Below are 27821 nucleotides of genomic sequence, written 5' to 3' on the forward strand. Positions count from 1 at the left end.
GAATAGCGGTCAGATGCCTCATGAAGTATGGTGGTTCCAGACGAAAAATAGCATAAAGCAAGTTCCCGAGTTACAAAAAGTGTTTGTTATTCCTCGCCCTTCATACGCCACCATCAATCTCCCCCTTTGACAAGGTCGAAATTAAAAGGGGTCTGTGCTTAAAACAAGCAAAAACAGCCGCTATGCACCTCGGGATTGCCGCTGCACACCCCGGGGTTTAATGTTTCTGGGTACGCATGTGTAGTCTGCATTCGGTTTAAAGATCCGCAACGCGCAAATAAAAAATCTTTGCGATATTATATTTATTGCACAGCTCATAAACTCTCCATCGTGAGAGTGAAACCCTAGCAAACGCAACAACATTTTTCATTTTTCAAAACGTTTTGCTCATAGATGAATAAATAAACAGATAGAAATTTTCCATGCCTGTGCCCCATTAGAATTCAGCTGACGCCGGTACAGCGTTCAGACCTGGCGACATCGCTTATCTTACGCGCGAAGTTTCTTTTGTGTAGGCCCTACGCTCGCGCTGTTTGCGCTATTTTTGCGTTTGGTCACGCGGTACCTGACTTAACGTCGATCCCCACGGGCAACATGTCGTTTTTCCGCGGTATGGTACAAGGGCAGTTTCTCGACACGATTGCAGCAGCAATACCAAAAAGGCATTGACGTCAGTTTCTAAAATACGTCAATATATGATATTAAAGTATTTTTGCAAAAAATTGTCAACACGTGAATAACATTATGTTTAAATGTTTTTATACCATAACCCGACATTTAAACGTTTAGTGGCAACGTTTCTAACCTTTTACGAATGTGTTTTTAAAACGTTTTGTGTTTGCTGGAATACAGTACTCTGAAACATTCTTCAATCGTGTTTTAAGTTATGAAACATCCAATTCAAACTTGTTTTCCAGCTTTCTTTCAATGCCTCGTTGAATTTCTTCTGGAAGTGTTTAAGAGCTTCTTCGTCACTCTTGTCTAAGACAAGAGACTCTCGCAAATAAATGATGGTTGAAGCCGATAACTCTGGGATCCCGCTAGAAAGCATCATGGAAAAGAGATTGATGAGATGGTTGCCATGACGACGCAAAATCATGAAAGCCTCCTCGCAACATGATTTGAAGCTAAATACAAGAAAGAAAAAACAAAGTGTACAGATGTTCATTATTTGTTTGCATTTACTGATAAGCAACTTAAAAGTACATCAGAAAGAAACTGATCTTCGCACACACTTTTTTAAGTCATTGAAAACGGTATCGGATAGTTTACGAGAATTATTAGGATTTTAAACTTTCACACAAGTATTATTTTACACCCAAATTAGAATGTATAAGCAAAGATATGATAACAAACAGAAAGGCTCGCAAGAAATAAAAGGAAAGAAAAACGAAATCAAATAGATGGACCTAAAGCAAGAAAAATAGAAAGACTGCTCCACAAAGACAGTAAACAAGACAGATAACTGAAAAAGTGACGGATACTAGTATTTACATATAGACCAGCAAGATCAGAAGATGTAAAGGAGACTCGTACATACTTTTCGTATTCTTTGGTCCGTTGACTCTTGTTGCCACGCGTTATGACATGGATGAAGTCACTGGTGAGAACAAACGGTACTCTTTCTCTCTTCACGCCAAACTTGCTCTTGAAATTGCCCAGGAAGTGTCCAAAGTCGATGTGAAACAGCTGTGAAGTGAAATAGAAACACTGTGTCTGATGTGGGACAGGGAAGAAATATATCAGGCGGCGGATGACATGATCGAGCCGGCAACTTGTGAAACCGCCCGGCCGTATGGCATTTTCCAATATAGTCGGTTAGTTTTGTGGGGTTCATTATCGAACCCCAACGGTTTTAGCTTGTATTTATATTATTTATCAACATAGGCCTATTTGTTTGTGATATTTCAAGCGTTTTAAAATTTCAAAATAATCCCATTCAATTACACGGTTGACGATGAAAATTTACTGAATTTAGAGAATGCAATGCGGCCATTTTTGTGTTTGCTGGGTGGTGCGACAGGGATGAAGTAATTGCATGTGTTTTGCATTCATGGCTACGGCAGGCCTATAAAGGTTACATGATTGTTTGTGAAATATGGGGAATGTGTTTGTACGTGGGGTGGTGGCTATGAGTGGATGTATGCGGAGGTGTACGGGGTAGTTTAGATACAAGACATTCTTACTTGTCCTGTTTTCTTGACCATGATGTTGTCATTGTGTCTATCTCCTATACCCAGGACATATGTAGCAACACAGTATCCGGCACAGGAATATGTGAAGTCTTCAATAGCTCGGTCCAGTCTACAAAGATAAATAAAACTAATTGCTGAAATAATATGGCATTTAATACATAATTAATTAAAAATGTCCTCGTTAGAAAGCTTTTCATTCTATCGTACATTTGGCTTCCTCGATGCAGTGACGTCATGCAGTGCATACTCCAGTGGTCTCAGTATTAAATCGCGTGCATAGTCTCATTGACGTGTTAACACGCGAGATCAAAGGCGGCGTCATCAGTACAGGAGTCAAGTAACATCAACAAAGTACTGACGTCACTGCTTCGAAGACGCCAGATGGACCAATGGCATCGATAGGTTGTTACGTAACTCACGAACCACAGAAATTGTATCATTGGATTACTTGTAAATATGGATCTAAAGCGATGACCGCAATAAACAAACAAATAATATCATGTGCTGTCTCAGCGTACATGAAGACCTTAGTCTAAACACTTAAAGCCATAACATTTGCTGAGGAGAACGCCCTCAAAAAATTTTTAAATTCTGTTTTTGGGCGGGTGCGGCGTGCCGCACCCGCCCTATATTTGTCTGACTATTGACCTACTTTTTCACATGCCGCAGTGTTGAGAAAATATTTGTGCCGGTTATATCCCAAACACCCACAGAGGTGATAGTTTACAGCGAGTTTTGTAATTATTACTTGCTTTTGATATGTAAGTAATACGATAAAGTCGTCATAGGCAGTAATGTGTTTGTATTAAAAGAAATAACAAAAATAATTATTTAAGTAATATAAATACTATTTGGAAATTGCAGCAAGATTTGCATATGTTTTTATTTGAACAGTACCAGTTCACCAGTTTTGCTAGTTTTCCTAATCTTTGGGCTAAATTAATAGCATCATGAAGGTCATATATATCATTTTATACTGACAGCTTCGATATGTACTTTACAGCTTGTATGTGCATTGTGTTCAGTGTGTACATAGGCTATTTACTTTTCATATCTTGTGACAAATTGTGCTTGCTGATGCTTGTATTAAAGGCCCGGTATAAGGTATTATAGACAAATTATTAGAATGCATGTGCACCAGTAGAAATATGGCCCAGGTTGAATAAAATAAATAAACATATGAATAAATATTTTATTCCCTGGATTATTTTGTTGGGACAAAATAATGATATAGTTTGACGCTTTGAAATACAGTTATGTTAATCATAATAAAGTTACAAAGTTAAAAATGATATCGAAATATTGTAAAATCAAACTTTTCCCCTCATAAGTTGTATCAAAACAACATATTGAGGAAATTGATATGACAGATTTTTAAACTTTGATATGGAAAGATACCCCAGCCCTGTTGTCTCACCAGAGAAGATGAGGAGAAGTCTTTCTATCTGATGATAAAAAAAAATCTAGGTATGATTACGAAAATGTTTTAAATAACTATATATTATCTACAAAAGTTTTATAACAATGTTTTATATAAAATGTTAACATAGAACGTCTTCTGTTATGATGTGAAGGGTTAATATAAAAACAGGGAAAATCTGTTCCAACTGACCAGCAGAGAACCAAAGGATAAGCAATAGATCAGATTAAAATCAGGGAAAATATGACACAACCTCCAATGGGGGAATAACAAACGTATAAACGTGTTAAGTTAAAAAACTCTTTTAACTTTGTTTATACGTTTTGTGTTATTCCCCCATTGGAAATCGATGTTGTGTCATATTTTCCCTGTTTTTAATTGTGAAGACTTACTCATTCTTTCATTTGTCTTGACAGTTTTTCATTTGCCCGCCCTATTCCTTTTAAAGGAATTTTTATTTACAAGATTGTAATGTACTTTAGTCAATAAAGATACTCTGCAAAAATCAAGACTTTAGGTGCTTTAGTTTTGTCAAAATCCGAGAATTTGAATAAAACGATGGAACCGGCGTTTTATTATTACGATGAAAATTTTAGTCGAATACGTATGCACAGTACGTACACGGCGTGCGGGATAAACATACACACACACCCGAAGATCGTACCGTATTACAACCGCGGGAGTAACATGCATGGGCGCTAGTAGTAAATTCCAATTTTCTATGCTTTACCTCACTTGTTCGGCTCAAAATTAAAAGGGGACATATCTGACAGTAAAAGCTAACATTTTATGGAAAATAAATACTAATCTATTTTTACAGAAATGTTATAATATGGCTTTAATAACTACTTACGCATCCTTGTTGTCGTTATTTGCTTTAAGCCATTTGAACAAAGACGATTTCTGAAATGCTGCGTTGATTCGGTTGACGTTGCCATAACTTTTCTGAATGGAACATATGGTCGCAGATCCAGTAACAATCTCAATGAGCCCAGAACGACAGCCGGTAGCGAGGACTTTATATGGAATCAATCTGTAGGATTTTTTTAAAAATGCAACCGAATATAGATAGATTACTTCATTTACTACTGAAGAGTCGATGGCTCTTAAAAGAGCCGTTCAAAGTAGATAATTAAGTAAAGAGTCGTTACATTGACGACTGTCCTTTGTCTACTGAACAATATAAGCCTATCGAGCAATGCATATATCCCTATTACATAAGGTAAACCTATCTTAAATAACTTAGTATAAATTTAATTGTTATACCTTTTTTGTAAAATGAATATTAACACCAAAATTACATCCAATGTGATATTTCACCCACCTAAGGTCAAGTCCTTCTTCTTGCCAGATATTATCCATGATTTGCATGACTTGCAAGGTTAACATGTCTTGGCGCAAATCTGAAATAATTGTACATTATGAGAAAACGTCGCATGTGAATTAAAAGTACTGTCAAACCACAAAGTCTAGTCATATTATTGCAAAATATATATACTTTGAAAATTAATGCCCGTTTCAAACGTATTAGTGTGGAAACATATTCAAACAAACAAAAAACAGCTACGATCTAGCTCCATTTACATGCATGAGATTTCAAGATACCAAAATGAAATGATTCACATCCCACAGGAATACTTATTGAAATGAGTCGGAGACGTTTGGTAATTAAAGGCAATATAATATAAGATGTCACCAACAGAAACTTAAACCTATAAGAAAGGAGTTTTATCATATTTAGGCCTGCGAATTGACCCTAGAAATCTATATATAGTCCAAAGAAGTGACACACAGTATTTTACAATCGGCATTACAAAAACATATTTCATTTGAATCTGGATATTTATATTATACGAATTGGGATCGATGAAAATTAAACTGCAATTCGACAACAATAGCAATATATCAACATACAATATCTCACCATCGCCATTCTTGAACATGATAAACACATCATCTGCTGTGGGATCACTATTTCTAAATACTAACCAAAGCGGCTTCATTTTCGAGCCCATGAATTTGCATTTTTCGATCCTGTTTCAAAATAGAAAATAATATTATATACCTATGTTTAAAATAAAATGAATAATTATGCTACAATGTGCTTAAAGATGGTGAGTATTTTTATTCAACATGTACAAGGGTGTTGCAGAAATTTAAAATAACTACATTGTTTGGGTATTTGTGTGTGGGGGATGGGTGGGGGTGGGTGTGTGTTGGGTGTGGGGGTAGAAGGTGGGGGTATATATATTTCTTTATATCTGTGCACCAATAGCCTATATGTGACCATCCATCTCAAACCGCTCGTGAAGTCGGCAAATTATATTTCGAGTTACAGTGCAAAATATGCATAGAGGTTGTATTCATATGCCCCTAATATTTGTTCGACATGTTCCTCATTTTAGTCCAGTCAAACACCAATCTTTAATCCTATTGTTGAAGAGGATAATACGCTTATACTTATGTATAGCATTAGTAAAAAGCTTAAGTCTTTGTTTGCTTTGGCTAAATCCTGTTCAAGTGGTGGGTTAACCAACAATTAACAATGAGAGGACATTCCTGAACCTCGTTCAGTTGGGGATGATTTGAAGTGACCGCAAATTATGATCATTTGATATTTAATACCAGCAATGGGAAAAAAGAAATAATGTAGTGCCAAAATAATGTACCTTTTTCTGAAGGAGCAAAGTTTAACAAGTTATAACTCCGCTTCTGGATATCGTTTGAAGTCAAATGATATATCATTGTAAAGCTTATGATATATATTTTCTAAACACGGTAGAAAACAAATTTGACCAGGGGCCGACTTTACGAGCGTTTCGACCTGGACGGTCACATATGAGGTACATTTGCAGAAGTGTCGATCAACGTATATGTTCCATCAAATGTATTGATTGCTAATTTTATATAAATCTATTTCTAAAACTCTTGCTGGTTTGATAGGATACATATGGTGTGAGGGGGGTGTGTGTGGGCAGGTGGTTGGTGGGAGCGGTGTGTGTGGTGTTTGAGGTATGATGGGGGTGTAGGTATTTAGTGTCCAATATTTACTTAGGTTCTTTCAGCATATATGATGGTGCGAGAGGAGACAAGAATTGTACCAAGGAACCAGCAGACACCTCCTGCTTCAGAATATCTGACATCAACTTGAGCAATTCTTCTGGCCTCACAGTACTCTGAAGTTTACTTTTGATCAATTCGTTAACCATCTTTAGTTTACTGAGACTCTCAACCTGGATTAGAGATTTATGTAAGGTACCACGTATAGTTTGGATCGATGTCGCTATCAGCGCCCCGATAAGGAAGATGTAGCTCTTTCTATCATAACATTAACCTTGGCATAGTGCAAGTGTTAATGATAATACTTAATCAATTTATCTCCCGAGTATGATAGAAAAAGTCATCGATACCTATCGAGATACCGATACGGCTATAGAACCAAACTAAACGTCATGCCTAGAGAAAAGTTAGACAAGAAATACATTATTTTCTTCCCAAGCCAGGCAGATTTGGTGGGGTCAAAACAGTTTCATTCCTTGGAATATTGAGATAATAATAATTAGGCTTTAAGTATATCTTTAGCATATATTATTAAATTGTATCGGTTTCGTCATGTATGAGGACTGCCGACAATACATACTTGTGCTTTGACTTCAAACACATTTTCCATTTGAATCATTCTTGATAGGCCAAACTAATAATGTAATAATACAGCCTCAGCGGCAGTTGAGATTTTATTTCCAAGCTATGTTGGAAATATCCTTCTTTTCCTTGATCTTAATCTTCAAATCTGATTCTACATTGTCTTTATGAAGAGGCCAACATTCTTTTACAGTCTTTTTAGCCAGCTTCGAACATTTCTGTTGAGCCTGGTCCCATGAGGACCAAAGTGTGTCTCCACACGGAGCGATAGTTCGAACAATCAAATGATCACATAATAAAACGGTATAATATAAGTAACATTTTGCAGCAAAAAATTCGAAATCATTTTGGATAGTTTAGGATATGTTTTAAACATGAATTTTAACTACGGTATTCTAAAACTTTATATTCATGCAAAAGCAAAACAAAACATTCCGAACAAGTCGTGTGTAAACATGACGAACCTGCTTAGAGAGAATCTTCATGTGGGCTATGTTGCATCTACAGTACGCCTCGAGAAGTAGTCCAAATCGAGTAGATATGGCTTGGTTGTGCATCTCAGCTCTAGATACATAGGGTAAATGAAACTTGCAATTAGGTCTTTGTTTTATCCAGAAGATAACTGTGATTGTCAGATTCAGTATCGCGTATACATAGAAGTACATCCACACACCTAAAATACACATTTACACGAATGAAACAATCCTCCAAAACCAACCCACACACACCCCTACAACTACACACCCCACTAAAAACACGCTCCACCCCTCCCTCACATACGCACCCTACACACTCCACTTTTTGCCTTATGACTGACAGCTTTAGCAAAAGTAAAGTGTTATAATCCATTATACGAACCTAAGATGCCAGAAGAAAGAGTGACCAATTCTTTGGTTCTGAAGTGCTCTTCGTAGAAGAAATTGTCCCAAATCACAATCAAAATGAGTTTCGTATTTCAGTGCCTGGACCAGCTGCAGCAGATACTGCGACAGATCATTGTCCCTATATATCGAGTATTTATATAAGATAACAAGGATTTCTTATTAAATGGATTGACACTTAGTAGATCAAAGGCCAAACGAAAGAGTTTAAAAACTCTTTTGTTTGGTCTTTGTTCAGATATTTTAGAATAAGGATGCGCTAATATATACACGACCGGGTCACAGTGTGGTTTGGTGGAGTGGACATGGGACCAGGAACATGTAGTTATCCTGTAATGACTATTGACAGTGGCGTACCGTGGCGCCCCCAACGCTGTACTTTCATCCAAAAGAATGCTCAGGTCTAGTTACATGCGATATAGCGAACCATGTTGATGTCTTTTGTTTGATAACAATTAGAACCTATATCTGAATATATTTCTCCCCGTTGGAAGATTCGGTCATTTCATATATAGCAATTCAACGAAATGCCAGCTTCTGAAAACACACGCAATTTGGTTAAAAACGAGTATGTGTTTAGATAAGTTCGCGTACCTGAAATATTCCACCAGATAAGTTGAAGGTCGTTAAGGGGAAGCACTACAAATATCAATTCTACCAAATAACCTGCCTGGGAGGTTAGACAAAATTTTACTTTTTCATGGCGTTTCGAGACAATTTTGTGGTTCCATCACATTGCCAAAATAGTAAGACCATTTCTTTAAATTGAATGTATGAATTGATGAATTCTATAAAATTCATACATATCAACGAATGCAGGCTTGAAATTGAACACATTCCTTACGTAAGATTTTCTAGACACATAACCGCATATTTCCTGACAGCCATGTCTGCATATTTGTAATCCAAGAGCTCCATAGCTTCCTCTGGTTTCAACTCGGGCCAATTTTGTAGTAAGGCCTGCATCTGTAATGAAACATGACATTATGACGAGTTTAGAGCTGTATTTATACCACGAAGGATACATTTTATTTGAGTTAAAGCCTTAATGCTAAACGACTGACTTTTAAACAAAACATGTTATTAGCGAGACTCGACTCACACATACCATTGGGTAGATTTGTCTATTCCAGTTGAAATCCATACAACCCCTATGGAAGACATCGTAATCTCCCACAAAGGGGTGTATATTTCAAATAGAGTTCCACATTCAGGGAATTCCATTTGAAATTCGCACCCCTGGGCCCTGCGCAAGAAATTAAGGACAAGAGATCATGTATTTCAACTGGAATAGCTCATTGTGCCATGAATGAAAAAATAGTGTTCCTCCATAATAGGAACATGGGAACAGAATGGTATCAATCATTAATTCACATCACTAGGACCACGCATTATTTCCTTAAAACAAAAGCTTTTAAAGTGATATAGTTGCAACTTTGATATCTGGTACAGTGACATATGACATACAAAACAACAGGTTAATTTCAATAACAAAATAATATCATATACCTGTGCCACATACAAGCTATTATCCCATTGTACACATTGAAGTAGCCGTGGAAGAGATTGGGGAATACGTTCTCGAAGGTCCTGTCTAGCATTCCATAGCTGTTCTTTTTCATTTTCATCCAAGTCCTCAAGAGGATCCTTTTCTACTATCTTTCGCAATTCCTTCAACATACCTTCATGCTATGATTTTTAAAAAAAGAAGAGTAGGTAACTTGTGTAATTTACATTTAGGTATAGAGTTCAGAGTATGGCTAAAGGAAAGATCTCTAGGCTTTTCCGTAGTAAATTAAGGACTTTCAAAAATAAGTTGCCCTTACTGGCTCGAAATACCGGGACAAAATTGAATATAATATGCGATGTGCATCTTCCGTTCGGCCTGTATCAGCCCAAATTAAGTTCATTTTGGTCCATTTTAGCATTAAAATATAAGAAACATTTGCGCGCGCATTTGTCCCGGTAAAGCCAGTGAGGAGGACGAATTTACAATGTCGGCCGGTATATGCTACACTGCGTAAATGGAAAATCAGTTACGTTGACTGGTCACCTTGCAAGATGTAGCAGAATCTACTAGACCAATTCTAACAAGAAGTTTTTACGTTATGAACCGCATTCATATCTGATCACTTACATCTTTGTACACAGGTGGATCCGATTCTTCGTAGCCTTGCGCAGCTTTAGCTTTCTCGACGATCTGATCAGAAGAAGGGTATGCAATGATGGCCCCAGCATATACGCCAAAAGAGATTTCGATTGTTGTAGTATCTAGTCTGCTTGGATTAGACTCAACTGTACCCAGAGGATTCAGATCTGAGTCCTCATATGCAGGCCACATGCGAAGGGTATGCTTGCCTGATTGAAGTTGGTTCTTGTAGTTAAAAAACGTCGTGTTAACCCAAGCTAAAGGTACAGGCTAAAAATACGCAAATTATTGTCAACAACTCAAGTAAGTGTAAGTAGTTGGGTTTTTTTTTTACGAATTGTACTTTTAAGACTAGGGGAGGGATACAAAGCTTCCGAGATCAAATCGTAGCTGGTGACCAATAATTTTTAGGTCGTGTATTGTCTTATCACTGTGCCATAATCCATATAAACAGGGCTCGCGCATTGGACAAATTAATGTAGGGTCATGGTGCAAAAAACATGAAATGGATTCGCGAGTCTTTAAATATCTTTCCTCAATTGTAGGACCTCATAATTACAACATATCTCCCCAGTATATCTCGGTGGTTGGAGCACTTGTAATCAGTTCTATGAAATGTTACTATGAGCACTTGGGCTCATTCAACAGACCTGTTTAATCACATTTGCATGAGAATTTACCACTCGGGATACGAAAAGAGCAAGAGAGACTTTTGACATGCTGCTGAATATTAGGCCACTATACTTACTTTCTTTGCCTGTCGTTTGGTTGATTCGCCTATTAACAAGCAAAGTCGGGCCATTCTAGGCAGATCCCTAACCTATACAAGTAACGAGATTAAGTGCTATGTATCAGATTAATTAAAATGTTTGTTATTAATTAAAATAATTATCAAGCTGTAAGTATTTTGGAAATTCATTACGGAAACTGTGTCATTTGGCGGGATAAGCAGTGGACCCATTCATCCGTGATCAAGCCATTAGACAAGATGGCGAAAGCTCAGTTCGGTGATACTAACAAAATTAACCAGTCAATGATCTCAAAACCCCACCAAATGAATCTCTTTGCTGTAGATACTACCTTTTTTAGGCATGTACTCACCGATATAGCAGCCTGGAAGCCTTCGTTCCATTCTGGATTATTCCCATGTGCTTCTTTCGTTGATGTGAAACATTCACCAAGTTGTTCACCTCCATGAAATATACCAGCTCGGACTCGCACAAATGCCTAGAACAAAAATCGATACCTTTGTTAGTGTCATAGATGTGATATATATACTTAGCCTGCTAATGGTTAAGCCGAAGGCCTATATCAAAGACAAAATAAGATATTTTACATGAATCTGTAATTTCTCTACTTTACTAGAGAAATTAGCTGCATGTTTTTGAATGGGGTTTCATACACAATTTAAATCGTTAATGTATCTTGGTGTATTGGGAATGTATACCAATTCAATTCTTATCTGAGAAACACCCTCATATCTATACAAAGCACACTCGGGACCGATTCCCATGAAGGAATATGCCATGTTTGACCCCCTTGGCTATGTATACGTATATCAGGGGCCCGGTGGCGCAGCGGTGCAGGCTCTGCCTTGTATTCGGTGGATTGCGAGTTCGAGCCCCGGTGGTGCCACCGTGTTGTGCTCTTGGGCAAGGCGCTTTACCTTACTTGCCTCTCTCTACCCAGGGGTGATACTGGGAGCTGTTAAGAATATTGCCCGGGAATATTGTCCATTGGGCGCCGCGCAAAGGTATGAGCATGCCTTGGGCATTGTATGGCAGCTGATATATTTTAACGACAGCGGAATAAATATTAAGCGCTTTGGTACATAAGAAAGGCGCTAAATAAATACCAACATTTATTTTTTTTAAACATTTATTAATATCAAGCGCTTGATATGTTACTTTAAAGTGCTATGGTGAACTCATATTTTATAACTCACATTGCTAGTGCTTTCAACATTGACATTCCAAGCACGATGAATAGTCACATGAACTTTGTCAGCTATATTCCAGCTAAGCTGAGTGCGAGATGGTTTGGTCATACGGTCTGGTACTGGTGGCGGTCCGTCATCTTTTTTCAATACCGTGGAGAGAAGAGGATCCATCAGAAGTTCCTTAACCTGGAGACTTGTCTTGTGTACAATCACAAGTTCTGGACTTTGATCGCTGCCACGTTTGGTGATCGTTTTTCTAACGTACTAATTACAATTTGAAGAGTAATGTTAGATGTTAGTAACCTGTGTGATTTTTCTTTATTTGTCTGCTACTGGTATAATTGAAAGGAATATGGCTCGATTGGTAGGCTTATCATCCCCAATTTGTCACTATCGAATTGGACATTTTGGTATCAGTGGAAAGCCTGTATCTCAATCATTGCTTCTTTGAATATTACGTCTAGAAGATGTTAGATTTTGTACGTCATAATGATTGTGTGTTAAGTGAGTTAACATCCATATTTTTCACACGGCATTCTTAATCACACGTTTGCCTCTCATCAGTAATTAAACATACTCCTTTATGCAGTATGGGAGATTCTGGCGTAATTGCATAGAAAGTGGTTCTCGAACCACAATTCTAACAACTTGTAGCTACCTTTTACTACAATAACACACTAAACCCATACGCCGGTATCATTTATATTTAATTTGTTTTAAATTTGATTAAAAATTTACGTTACCGTGTATTCAAATAAATGCCGGTTCCCAAGAAGGTATTCCAGCTTGCCACGAATCTTCAACACAAAGTCGTCCTCTTTCACGTCAATTGATGTTGGGACCTTTTGGATGGCCTTCTTGATAAGATCAGTCGGATACTCCATTGGGTCTACAGTTATCACTGACATTTTGGACTGTATTGTAAAACAGAATAAGCAACAAAAACTCACAATACACACCACGTGTATCGAGAACTTGTGGATAAGATGCTCATTGGGAGTAACATCCTCTACATGACCTCTATTCACACCAAAAAAACCGACACAACTTGTATTTAAGGACCTCCAATGATTTTAAAGACACAATAAGAAAGATATGGAAATCATATTAAATGGTTTCATAAAGATAGCTGGGCAATATACACACACAACAAGATGCCATAGACCGAGTGACAAATAAAACGCTAATGAGCTGTGACATCATCACCCAATTTACATCTCGCCGTCCAGAGCCAATACAATTGGACATGACATGTCATTTATACACAAATACGATTGAATACGGTGTATCGGGAACTAACCTTTTGTTATGCTAATTAGCCTTCCCAATGTTACATGTACGTGTTGAAGGCCACACCAGGCGGCTGACACTGAAAAATTTGCATGGAAAAATGACCCGTCTCCTCCGCAGCCAATTTGGTTCCGCTCCATCGAAATCAAGCCGGTCACGGAGGAGACTACCCTCCTTTGTGTTTGTTCATTTGTGTATGGAGAGCCCTTTTGGAGTCCGGAATGACTTAGGCTACGCTCTCAGCTAGAGTCCGACGCTGCATTGCACTAGAAATACCTTTTCTGTGAAATCGCTATAGAGCCAACCGGGAGCACGTATTCGTTTTGAAAATATAGCGTTAAAATTAGTATCACCCTTGTGGCCACCGTGCAGTGGAAAACCTTAATTCTTTCATTAAAAGGAAATGAAAATTAAAAAAAACCACGGATCTACTTGTGCCCCAATAAAATTGGCACAGCAATTTGTCTCAAATATGAATGAATTTTAAGAAACATACGGGGTATGATGAACATTGACCTGACGCCATGATAGTAGGATCTATTAGTCGTTTTATATACAATGTATACAATGTATATACCGTATTGTCATAATACCAATATTTGTCATTATATATAATGAGTAATATCTAGCAACGTAAATGTGCAGTTCATATGCACAAACGAATACTGATCTTTATGATATTCAGGTTTTTGTACATCACATATAACATGTCACATAGGAGGTCATACGTGTTGACCTTCATCTATTGTATTTGTTCATCTGTGTATGGAGAGGATTAGCGCCATTAAACGCCATTATAACGCCATCAGTATTAGGGCGTAGTTCAGTGAACTCACCGGATTGCTATTCCAAGTACTTTGATAATACAGATAATATGTATTAATGGGTCGAGGCGATTGCATTGAAAAACCTAATAAATTATTCATAACAGTTACGTAATCAATCGATAGTGCGGACACTTTTATTTGCAAACCACCAAAATTCGTGATCTTTTAGCGTTGGAAAAGAAACCACGTGAATAGAGTGCCCTCTCAAGAATATCAACTCTCTGGCCACACTCTCCATATCTTAATAAAACATCTAAAGAAAAGATAGCTGTTTTCCGTGTTTCTAGCGCACTTGTGTATATTAATATTTGTGTAATGAGCATCATTGGCCTGTTTGCCAAATAGTTGTGTTCGACCAATATTTATGAATATTGCATGGTACATGAAGGGAAAATACCCGGATGGTGTCCAAATTTGGCTCGAATATACCTTATGGTCGATGCTATCGGGTGAGTTTGAAAATGAATAAACTGTAGTATGAATTGAAGCAATGGCATTATCGGGCGTTGATTCACTACGAAACAGTGAAATACTTGGTTGAAATTGCATCGGTACCTGAGTCGGTTTTCTAAGTTTTCTAAGGTTTTTTTGCATGAAATATGAAGATAACATATTCAAATCCATATTAATTGTGATATTTTGGCCTAAATACATTTGTTTAGCAAGATACGGCTTTCGAAGGGAGTGGATACGCGCAGTTGGCCTATACCCTTGAGTGTGTGATTTTTACGTAGTCAATTCACCACACACGAGTGAATGGGAGATGTCCTCTAACTTTTTCTAATGGGAGACGAAAAACAATGATGATTTGAAAATAGTCGTTGGCAATAGGCCGGTTGAAGTCAATAATCATTTGGTACCAGCAACAAGTTATAAAATCTTTTTACCGTGACATCATCAGCAAATTGGATTTTAAATGATATTGGTTGTCGATCATCAATCTTCTTCTTTAGATGGTCTGGTAAGGTCATGGAAGATTCGAGCTGAGGTGGGAACAAAAACATAGCTTTCTTCTCCCAATCCCACTGAATTCGACGTTTTTGAAGTAAACCACTTTGGTGCTGCATCTTAGAACGGAAATCGTCTATTTCTTCATTTTTCATCATATCGAATTCATGAAGACCTATCATCAGAAGGAGGTGTAAAGTAAGTATGGGCGGGTTTTTTTCTAGTAAATTTGCTGAATTTACGGTCCGTACATGTACATGATTGTATAGGTAATACATCCATACAAGTCCGTATTGAGTTCGAATTTATTTATTCTTTAGTAAACTTTGTCTATGGTGGAACATAGCCATTGCTATCTTCATATTTTAGAAAATATCGAAATGATGTCAAGATGTGGTTTAAACCAAAACGTAACCCTAGGCGTTATTTAATATCTTATATTATCAATTACGCTCATTATTGTCTCACTAGATATTTTTGCTACCCACTCATATGCATTGTGTTACCTTTATCTATGAGATGGCTAATGTTTCGACTGAGTACCTTATCTTCCACATCACCAGCCTTTAATATGAGTCTCAGATCAGCAGAGAATGGTTGCACATCACACAGTCTACGCTTCTCATCCAGGAGTTCCTCTTGTTCAGCATTCTGATTTATACATTGGAACACGTAATAATTGATATCTAGAAGTTGGTTGAACATGGGAAATCTTTTGGCTTGTTTCCAGACTTCCTGAAATACAAATAAACGATGTTAAAAGATATCTGTCTATCGTTCCAAATGGAATAGAATAATATGATTCACTAACAGAGCATAATTTGTCATCAAAAATAAAATATTGAAGACACATTTTTAAGATTATACCATTTCGCAACCTTTATAGCAATAACATGCGGCAAAATCCTCCGTACCTGCCTGTGAATGCATCCCATACATCTAGTTACGTCGGCGAAAAATAGAGACTTCCAATAGGGTCTCAAATTGTAAGTAGAATATGGCATGTTTTATAAGGTGAGGTATAACGTAATGGAGTTACGTAAAGATCAATACAATGTGTCACAGATATTACATTTTTCTTAAGTGATTACAATTTTGGTAAGGCCTGGGTGCTTAATCTCGCCGATTAAGTCTGCGGCGTGCCCGCAACCCAAGACGCAGACCCAAGCCGATGCGCCTATGCTGAGAAATAAAATACTGTTGCGATATGCACTAACAAAATGTGTGTCTGCTCGATGAAAAGTCATGTTCAGTCACCCGTTCATCGGCTTGATCGGCCCAACTCCTACATTTCTCGCAACCGGCTTATAACACTTGACAACAATACCCTAACAAATTAGTGTCCTTGAGTGCGTTGATGAATGAGGCCAATGTTTACTTAATAACATTAACTCGATCTCTGCTGCAAACCCAACATTTTACACATTTTAAAATTATGTGCATACTTTACTCCTGTGGTAGGTTAGTCAAAATGGCTGTAGTTTGAAGCAAATGCTATTTACCATGATGACGTTTGCATGATAACATATTGAAAGTAATTTGTTCAAGAAACTGATATGATGCGCTTAAAAGAATACTGATGAATTTCTAATAATTTTATTTAAAACATCTGTACTTTCTTAATGCATCATGTCCATTACGCCAACAGATATTTCGGTTTAACTAACTTATGGCTATTAATTAAGAGAGTGGTAGGACGTCATTTGACCCAAAATGGTAAATTTGGTAGGAAAGCACGCTTTCTTATTTCATCAAATGAAGTTGTCAGATACTAGCAATGGTTAAAATTCATGTATTATTGCAAATAATCAGTGATAATGTATGATGTCAAGAACCTTTTACGGGGAATATATATGCCAAATAATTATATCCTATATATAATTTATATAAAACAATGGTGAAACCGATAAAAAAAGAGAGAGAAAAAAAGAAAACCTATGAACTCTTTAAAGCAGAACCAATGTGCTTTATACCATTTCTATGCTTGGATGATATCATTATGACCTTCGATGTATATTCTTTGCCGGATTATATCGACTGATCCGCAAATTGCTCACGGTGAGTAAACTCAAATAAGTACTACAATAAACATTAATATAAAGGTTTTGAGTAATGAATGGCAAACCGCAGAGCAAGAAGATGGCAAGATGTTGCGAACTCGATGCCCATAACTGCTCGCGAATTCGCAACCAGGTATATGGCTACACTATATTAATTCATCGGCGTGCTGCGGCTTGAAATTGCAAGACGCAGTAGAGCCATCGAAATGCTGCGAGACGACGCAGAGGTAATCGGCGAGATTAAGCACCGGGTCCTAATCCCGCCCTGAATAAATCTGGCTTTAGAAACTAAGGTCCGTATGCACAAAACAAGTTAGACCAGGTCTAAATTTAGATATGGTCTAACTATGGAGATTATTCATACGGAGAAGGACTGTTTGGTATTTACATTGCTTATTCTATATTACCGTATATCCTGTTAGTGCAAATAAATGCAGCTTAATATAATATGGCTGCAGTGAACTTTGCTAGGAATAAAGGCGGAAAAGAAAGTCCCTAAGTTTAACCTCCATTGTTAGACTATGTGCATACGGACCAAATAGTCTGATTGAAAATACGTAAACCGTTTTTAAGTAATCCCATTTAAAATACTATAGTGTAAGATCGACATCTAAATACTTTCACATTAATCATCCGATGTATAATCACTATTCGCCTATTGCACGGTTCCGCCATATGCGAGGAGAGCCTCGAACTGGCAATAGGCATGGAAGGAAGTATTACGTAACTTTACGCAATGTTATATGACTGGTTCAATTCCCATTCAAACATGCTGCCAGATCGAGACTCTCCTTGCATATGGCGGAACCGTGCAATGGGTGCATAGTGATTATAACTTGCCAAAGTTGCCTCATGGTAAAGAGCTGTGGTAACTATTTTTACTATACCTCATAAATATTTATAAGGTAATCTGGACATCTTATTGGTTAATAACGCCAGCGTCCGAGTACGGTATTTTGACTACTTCCCCACAATTACTCGCACGCGGGGAAGTAGTAAAACGTCCACACCCCTACTACCACACGGTGTCTCGACCCGCGCGTCACCGTTCCTTCAGACGTATCACTATGTTAACACGCATTATGCGTTTATTGTGGAAATGAAATGGTGTCTGCCGAAATTACCGATGGATAATTACACGCGAATTTGACGTTTTACGAAACAAAATGTTATTTTTTGGAGTATTATTTGAGAAATTAGAAAAATATAAATCTAAATTGATTGAAAAGAAATCCTCAAATAAAATCAGGTAAGCAAAATATAAAGTTTATTTACCATGCCGGTCGGCACACTGACCGGTACCTCATAATATTTATGAGGTATAGTAAAACAAATATTATAGTACAACATGCTTCATTTCGGGGAAGTATTCAAAACTACTGGTCCCTCGGTGTTGGATCAATACTTTGGTTGGATGATTTGACGCGTCGGGAAGGTCAAATCATCCAACACCTCGGGACCAGTAGTTTTGACTACTTCCCCTCAAAACATTTTGTATTTGTGTAATCTTACATGTATCTTGTATGGTGTTGTATGGTCGATAGAACCGTTGAGAATCGGTTTCGATTCATCGTAGAGACAGATGTGAGCACGAATGGTAGTTCCGTAACTTCGTCTTCGATTTTCCCTCTCTACGCACCTCAAATTTCATCTCTTCACATAATCCTGCCCATCCTCATCTTTTTTGAGGGGGGTGGGCATGAAGGCAAAGTGGTTTTTATTATTATTATTTTTTCGGGGGGGCCAAGACTGGCGGAAACATTTTCCAATAGAAATACATGCAAACAAAGGGGCGTTTTGTGTAGTCCTGTGATGTGAATTAGTGACCTACCGTCTTGATATTTGTGATTGTTGCCTCTCGGTTACATTTTAACAGAATAAAGATCCCCGTTGGTAGCAGACATCCAACTTGAACTTCTTTCTTCAAATCGTCATCTCCTTCCCATATATTGGGCATAAACGGAACTACTCCCGGTGGCATAGTGATGTTCCAATCCTACTACGATATTGAAATGTATTTCACACAATACAGAATAGGATGATGCAATGTTTGTTACATTCGAAAGTAGGTCATTGACGATCTAATCACGAACATGAAAACATTTAGCTGCCTGTAACAACGCCCCGCACAAGGTCCAACAGAAGTAGCAGTCTTTTCTGTCCGCTATGGGTGGAGTGAAACAGATAAATAAAACATTAGGGGTAGTGCAATAATTATGAATACCCCCGGTCTGGTGAATTATAGGGGGGCAAAGATTTCTTGGCAGACCAAAAGTGGGGGAAAGCATTTTTGGCAGGTCGAAAGGGGGGGTCAAGCGATTTTTGGCACATATATTTTGGGCACCATTTCTATATTACGCCCTAAAAAGGTGTAGGAAACGTTAGGAACACATTTATATATGCAAAATGTCCTGCTCGCTGCGCTCGCATTATATGATAAGACAATTTTAGGTTTTAAATTCGGGTTCCCAAAAATCCTGCATGGGGGGGCAAATAATTTTTGGCACTTCAAAGGGGGGTAAAGAGTTTTGGCACGGCCAAAGGGCGGGCAAAGAGTTTTGGCACGGCCAAGGGGGGGGCAAGCGATTTTTGGCAGACCATTTTGAAAATTCACCACCCCGGGGGTACACATAATTATTGCACAGCCCCTTAGAAGGAGGGATCGTGACACTCCCGAGGAAATTATCAGCCAGCCCCTTGTGTTGTTGTAATCACTGCCTTTTACTTTTGAATTGGTATTTTAGATAGCATTGGTACCAGCTTTCTACCTTGCTGTATACCATGGTACCCTCTGAATAGAAAATAGTAAAAATGAGTCAATAGCTTAATATCGACTTAAAGCCATATTATAACATTTGCTGAGGAGGACGCCCTCACTGAATTTTTCAAATTCTTTTTACACGATTAAATTGTACTTTATTAAACCAATATACCCTGCAAAAATCAAGACTCTAGGTGCTGTAGTTTTGTCAAAATCCGAGATTTTGAATAAAACGCCGGAATCCGCGCTTTATTATTACGCACACACGATGTTCATAACACACAGTACGTACACGGCATGCGGGACGGTGATATACACAACAAAAGGTCGTACTATAACATGACCGAAGGAGTGGTACGTATTGGCGCTGGTAGTAAATTCCAATTTGTTCGTAGTTGTTCGGCTCAAAAATAAAAGGGGATATATCTGACAGTAAAAGCTAACATTTTATGGCAAAGAAATGCTAATCTATTTTGTTTGAAAATGTTATAATATGGCTTTAATGTTTACTAAATTTGAATACAATTTAATCAACACTGAGTTCTATTCACTCATTTTGTTGCTCTGTTCCCTTTTCACTCAACATTAGGAAATTTTGTATTTGCAGTGATAGATAGCTCATATTTAAAATAAGTTTATTTATTTCTTGTTAGTATGGTACTCATGGCATTCTAGTTTCTTTTCAATATTAATGGCAAAATACATGTATTACGATATGTACAGTAATCAAAACTTCTTTTTACGGTAGTTTAAAATATGACAAATACATCTTTATCATTTGTTATAAACCTTTCCAACTGTATTACAGAACAGATACCTAAATAATCAGTGTCTAGACTTAACGTGTATCCGTAACATGTTTACAAGAAAAACTTTTTAAAAAAAAGACAATCTCAACGACAAAATTACACATGTATTTCTACTAAATAATTTATATATGCTGAATTGCTTAGCAATGTATTGTTTTACTTACAATATAGAACTTACTTTGACCAGGAAGTTAAAACCACATAAACATACGATGGTATGTACCTATCAGTTGCCGCAATACTCAGACCTATTACAGAAAATGAGTGGTATAGCTACCTTTGGAATTAGTGCCGGCATGATAACCGTGAACAATTGTTCCGCTGTTCCATCCGGTCCATTGCTAGAATGAACTCTGCACTACAAATTTGGTTGTGATTGATTAAATTAAATTTGATAACGGCTGTAATTAAAGCTGGATTTATACTCGATCGCGTTTGCAGAGAAGTGATTCGCACGCGTGCTCAGTATATGCTCAGTGTATAGACTGCGCATTGTTTTTGGCATATTGAGCTAAGGTAAAAGTAAAGGTAAAGAGACTATCCTGTATAAATAGTGATTGGAGTGCCCTTCTCTCTTTCATTGGCGATTGGGCCAGACTCCTCCATGTAATGTTGCTATATGGGGATCGTTACGCTACGCCTCCTCCACAGCGAGTCTGTTACCTTCCCAGCATTTAAGAATGCCGGTACCCATTTAAACACCCGGTGGAGAGGAGTAATCGAGATAAAGTGCCTTACTACTCAAGGGCACAACACGATGGCGTCGCCGGGGCTCGAACCCGCAACCTTCCGATTATGAGTCGGAGCCCGTTCCGTTCGGCCTGAGCTACGTAAGCTAATATTTATTTAAATTTAATGAAAATGAAGACTGAAAAGATCGTTAAATATCTATTTAAAATGCAATAGAACATCACTAACGATTACTATTTTGTTTTTATGGTAAATCTAATCTTTTAATTGTTTGAAATAAACTTTGGGTCCTATAAGTAGGCATGTCCACTAAAAATTGAAGTACATTTAAATTGATTCAGACCTAACTTATTGGCTTGGAATTGACGAAAGAAACATTTTGGCGCTTAAATAATCTTAATCGGACGTTTCATTCCAGAGATATGGCCTTTCGAATGTCACGGTTTTATATAGGGCTGCTAGAACATGTTAAAAAGTTAAAGTCCAAAAAGGAATACTAACAGAAAGTGCAACTTTAAGGTACTTTTTCTTAATGTATTTATTAACTAGCGTTATCTGGAACATTATATTTGCTTATAACAACATGAAAATAAGATCATCCTGAAAATTTAATCAATTTTGTTGACATACAACAAAAAATATAAGACCTCAAAACCCATGGTTTGTTTGGTGAAACCTCAAGCATGATCATAGATGGCCGCCATGGAAAATATCTCCATAGAGGAGATGAACAATAAGTGCATTATTTCAAATGAATAGCGGTAGTCTTAAACATTGTTCAATCTTTTAAGGTCAGCACATTTTATCTTCAAAAATTATTATATTTCATCATGGCATAAGTTTGGTAACATTAATCACTACCAATTTTGAGAAATTTGCTCCAACTCAAAGGTTATCTTTACTACATTGAGCAATACACTGTGTGTGCATGTGCCCACTATGGTTTCCGAGAGTGTGTGGTTCCCAGTAGTTTCTCTCCCTATGGATATAGGTACACGGTCTGTAACACAGACTAGGTAGTGAGTAGTGCACGGGGAAGTAAAAGATTTGAGATGGGCCGCGGTAGGCTTAAACATTCTTAAATTTCTTAACATCCTGCACATTTTGTCTTCAAAAATAGTTAAATTTTATGAGTATGTAAGTTTGCTTGTCTGATTCACTCCAAATTCGGAGATAATTGCGTTTGAACACCTGATGCACGGAATGGTGTCACTTCAACCTGTTGTAGTTCTCATCTCATTAAATTTTTCATTAAAAAAGTTGATCTCTTCATGAAGGAAGGTCCTCTCTATTTACTGACCAAACAGGAAAAAGTTTGGTTAATGTTTTCTGGTGGAATCAGGAATTTCTTGAAACACCCTGATATAGGCCCACATTTGGATCAAAACAAGTATGTGCGCCATTTAACAGGCCTGGGATTTCTTGTATCGATCACTTTCTCCATAGACAATACGTGTGTGAGTGCACGCACACAGTAAATGAAAAATCGTTCTAGTGGAAACTGTATTAACAGTGGTCATCCCTACTATAAGGAATTTTTGTGCAAAGAGGAAATAACCATCTCCTCTTCACGTCAAGAACAATGGTAGAGTTTACATTGCATGCACGCCTGCAAGCCGATTCGGTCCCAACCACCGAAGTAAAATCGATACTTGTATTATCCACCAGTACCACCACCGCCACCAGTACAAGTACCAACACTACTAACACAACCAAAACACGCACCACAACCATGCACCACACCAAACCAACACACCCCACCTCACAAATGTCGTCGTTTTCTGTCACTTTCAGCCTCTATAAGTTATGACATAGAATATTTTAAGTTATCAGAATATCTTTTACAGGAAGTGACAGAAAAATCATATATTCATTAATTTCTCAAAATGTAAAAATCTCAGTTTAATAAAAAACGGTTTAAATGAAAGCCATTATTGGGGTCCTAATTATCGAATCATTATAATGGGCCTGGCACCAATGCAAGCATTTGTTTTGGAGTCCCAAGTTCATAGTCAAATACCGTCACGCTGTTTTTTACAAATCGCCTGGAATTGCATATTTAGGTTTCAGCGATTGCTGAAATAAAAATTCCTTTAAAAGGAATAGGGCGGGCAAATGAAAAATTGTCAAGAGAAATGAAAGAATGAGTAAGTCAAGTTCACAATTAAAAACAGGGAAAATATGACACAACATCGATTTCCAATGGGGGATTAACACAAAACGTATAAACAAAGTTAAAAGAGTTTTTAACTATATACGTTTATACGTTTGTTATTCCCCCATTGGAGGTTGTGTCATATTTTCCTTGATTTTAATCTTATCTATTGCTTATCCTTTGTTCTCTGCTGGTCAGTTGGAACAGATTTTTCCTGTTTGTATATTAACCCTTCACATCATAACAGAAGACGTTTTATGTTAACATTTTATATAAAACATTGTTATAAAACTTTTGTAGATAATAGTTATTTAAAACATTTTCGTAATCATACGTAGAGTTTTTTTTTATCATCAGATAGAAAGACTTCTGCTCATCTTCTCTGGTGAGACAACAGGGCTGGGGTATCTTTCCATATCAAAGTTTAAAAATCTGTCATATCAATTTCCTCAATATGTTATGAGGGGAAAAGTTTGATTTTACAATATTTCGATATTATTTTTTAACTTTGTAACTTTATTATGATTAACATAACTGTATTTCAAAGCGTCAAACTATATCATTATTTTGTCCCAACAAAAATAATCCAGGGAATAAAAGATTCATTCATTATGTTTATTTATTTTATTCAACCTGGGCCATTTCTACTGGTGCACATGCATTCTAATAATTTGTCTATAATACCTTATACAAGCGTCAGCAAGCACTATTTGTCACAAGATTTGAAAAGTAAATAGCCTATGTACACACTGAACACAATGCACATACAAGCTGTATTTAAGTACATGCCGAAGCTATCAGTATAAAATGATATATATGACCTTCACGATGCTATTAATTTAGCCCAAAGATTAGGAAAACTAGCAAAACTGGTGAACTGGTACTGTTCAAATAAAAACATCTGCAAATCTTGCTGCAATTTCCAAATAGTATTTCTATTACTAAAATAATTATTTTTGTTATTTCTTTTAATACAAACACATTACTGCCTATGATGACTTTATCGTATTACTTACATATCAAAATCAAGTAATAATTACAAAACTCGTCGTAAACTATCACCTCTGTGGGTGTTTGGGATATAACCGGCACGAATATTTTCTCAACACTGCGGCATGTGAGAAAGTAGGTCAATAGTCAGAGAATACAGGGCGGGTGCGGCACGCCGCACCCGCCCAAAAAGAGTGGTATGTTTCTGAAAAGCGTTTCCGCTTGGAATGTAGATGCCTATTGTGGAGCTTAACTGTCCGTGATTTTAATTTATAAGCTCTTTCGTCGACATTTGCAACGTCTTTTGCACACCATACGGGTCACACCGTCATCATCCCTATATCTTCGTGTCAAAAATTGCCGTGATAGTACGGCGAATCCTCTCGTTTTTCAATAGCTACGCATGGCGATTTTGTTCGAACATTTGATTGAATGGACTGCACTGCGCCATGATTACGGTGTCCTTCACCGGTCAGTCAAATCCTTTGTTTGGAGCCAATCGATAAAAACATGCAGGGCCTCTACAGACCGTCGTTTCATCTTTTCAGTTTCTGTTTTTGTAAGTCATTGTTATTCTGAAGTGGTAGTCTCCCAGGTGTGACCAATCTTTTATTCTAGCCTTTTGTTAGTTACTGAAAATTTGAAGCTCGTGAATTTCAGTTTTTGTTTTGGTAAGTTGTATTGATTTTTGACATAAAACCTTGAGATGTGCGGTTGGGTGCTAATCTAGACAAAAGAAGAGTCTAAATTTTACAGTCCTAAATTCGCGGTAAATTGTACGGCTTCAATTGACTTGTGTTTGGTGTATATGCACTTACGCCTAGACGTAAGTAGCTCGTAAAAATAGTCTTGCATATATACTAACCATGTTGCCAAGTTATAAGCAAAAGTGTTTCATATTGGCGATGAAACGAGCGTCTAAAATAGTCAAATATCTCCCAATGAGGCGCGTACAAGTGGTGATTTGGTAATCATGTTTTATATTGAAATGCAATACAAAAGAATTGCATTGGAGCAAAGATAATGTATTCTATTCATTCGTACCAATGGCAAGCTAATCTGATAATTGGTTGGGCCTATATGCAAGACTCAGGTTTATTTTAAATGTTTATTTTTGCAGAGCTTATTTTCAGTCATGGATCATACTGATAAATTTCGCAAGGGAGGGGGAGGGAGGGAGGGAGGGAGATACTTGAGACTGAACAAGTGAGAGTGGGAGGGGGTGAGGAAGAAAGAGAGGAGAGGGAGAGACAGAAAGACTAGAAAGAGAAGAACTCGAGAGGAGAGAGTAGGGACCGGGAAGGGAGTGGGGAGACTGATCATGGGTAGGAGGAAGCAAAATAGGGAGATGGACATTGATACGAGGGAAGGGCAACACTGTGGCCCTGCACAAGTGCATTGGGGTGCGACAGGCTCATAATCGGACCTTTTGTGATTTAAGGGCTTATTTTTAACGTGTTTATAGAAAAACATGGACTTTGTCATTCGGATTGGCATCCATTTTGTCAAATTAATGTAGATCAATTTAAAAATGTCAGACGAGAGGGCGCTAGACCATTAAAAACACCGGTGTTAACACCGGTGTTTCATAACCTTGTCTCTCCCAGCGCACTGAATGGTCTATTGTTCTATTGTGTCTAATTTGAGCGCTGACATATTGGAAAATGTTGCCAATCAATATTCATGAGAGTGTAGATTCAACGTCCAATGTTCGAAATTGGGTGACTTGTGCTTGGCAGGTGTAAAATACATCTGACTGGGCGTTTTATATACGTAACGCATAAAGGCATGACATCATCGAATGGCTGCCTATAGTGCTGTTAGTGTGTGTGTGTGGGGGGGGCTATGTTTAGTTTCTATAATAATTATTATAAGGCCTACATTTATTTGTCATTCCTTTCTTTTCCTTTCTCTGTACATATTCTTTCCTTGCTAAAGTATCACTTCCTCTTCTTATCTCCCTTTCTCCCTTCCCTTCTTCATCCCCTCATACTTTTTGTCCCCTCTCATTCCTATCATTTTCCTTACCTTTCTATTCATTTACTTCTATTTATTTATTTATCTTCATTTCTTCCTCTTTCTCTCTTCCTCCAGCCCCCCCTCTCATTCTTCACGGCCCCTCCTCCACCTCTTCCTCCCCCATCCCCTCCCAAGACCTCTCACAAAAGAGCTGCCACCCCCTTCAGTACGCCACTGTTTATGACATTCTCCTGTCAATTTGTGAAACAACTTTTATATAGGCCTATACCAGTATACTTATTATATGTTACATGTATACGTAGCTATTACCATTATACAGTACTATAGACATGCAGACATGGCAGCCTTGATGTGTAATCATTCAGCAAGCGCATTCAATTTATTTAAGGCATGGGAACATTAAAGTAGCGTTCTCCGAAAAGTTTTTCGATAAATTCATTAATTTCTCAAAAAGTAAAAATCTCAGTTTAATAAATAACGGTTAAAATGAAAGCCATTATTGGGGGCCTAATTATCGTATCATTATAATAGGTCTGGCACCAATGCAAGCATTTGTTTCGGTGTCCCAAATTCATAGTAAAATATGCTGACGCTATTTTTTACAAATCGCCTAGAATTGCATATTTAGGTTTCAGCGATTGCTGAAAAAAGACGGGTATATTTCTGAAAAGCGTTTTCGCTTGGAATGTAGATGCCTATTGTGGAGCTTAATGTCCGTGATTTTAATTTATAAGCTCTTTCATTGACAATTTGCAACGTCTTTTGCACACCATGCGGGTCGCCTGCTTGAATCCCGATATTTTAAAAATTATGGTTTTTTTTAACCAAACAACCAGCAAAAAGAGTTCTCTAAACTGTCCTTTAACCGCAGATAACATTAGATCGACTGTGCTGTCGGTAGAATTTTAACGAGAACCAAAAGTGTTCGCCAAAGTCCGGTAAATATGGACTATCGCGGAATATGGCGTTTTAGTAAAAGTTGCATTTTTGCCAGTGCTTTTTCTGTTCTTGCTATGAAGAACATTATGAACTTACCTCAAACGTAGAACATAGTTGGCAAATATATTCCGGTTCGACTATGACTT

General features: G+C 37.5%; 1 protein-coding gene across 2 annotated transcripts; it reads right to left on the reverse strand.

Moving 5' to 3' along the window:
- Positions 1-747: 747 nt before the first annotated feature.
- LOC140161247 (phosphatidylinositol 4,5-bisphosphate 3-kinase catalytic subunit beta isoform-like) lies at positions 748-21384 on the reverse strand. Of its 2 annotated transcripts, none has more exons than XM_072184706.1 (20): positions 21100-21384; positions 19183-19508; positions 15798-16026; positions 15231-15466; positions 12970-13140; positions 12233-12490; positions 11389-11514; positions 11036-11107; positions 10276-10557; positions 9648-9827; positions 8983-9104; positions 8116-8259; positions 7722-7821; positions 6667-6848; positions 5540-5649; positions 4940-5018; positions 4469-4648; positions 2187-2304; positions 1541-1689; positions 748-1127 (listed from the first exon to the last, which is right to left on the reverse strand). In XM_072184706.1, exons 2-20 carry the CDS (start codon positions 19330-19332, stop codon positions 869-871), a joined length of 3147 nt encoding a protein of 1048 aa, XP_072040807.1. In that variant the 5' UTR covers positions 19333-19508; positions 21100-21384; the 3' UTR covers positions 748-868. The 2 variants fall into 2 exon arrangements, with proteins under 2 accessions (XP_072040807.1, XP_072040806.1); XM_072184705.1 differs by having other exon boundaries at positions 19183-19515.
- Positions 21385-27821: the final 6437 nt, after the last annotated feature.

Source organism: Amphiura filiformis, chromosome 9 (genome assembly GCF_039555335.1).
Source record: "Amphiura filiformis chromosome 9, Afil_fr2py, whole genome shotgun sequence".
Taxonomy (NCBI): domain Eukaryota; kingdom Metazoa; phylum Echinodermata; class Ophiuroidea; order Amphilepidida; family Amphiuridae; genus Amphiura; species Amphiura filiformis.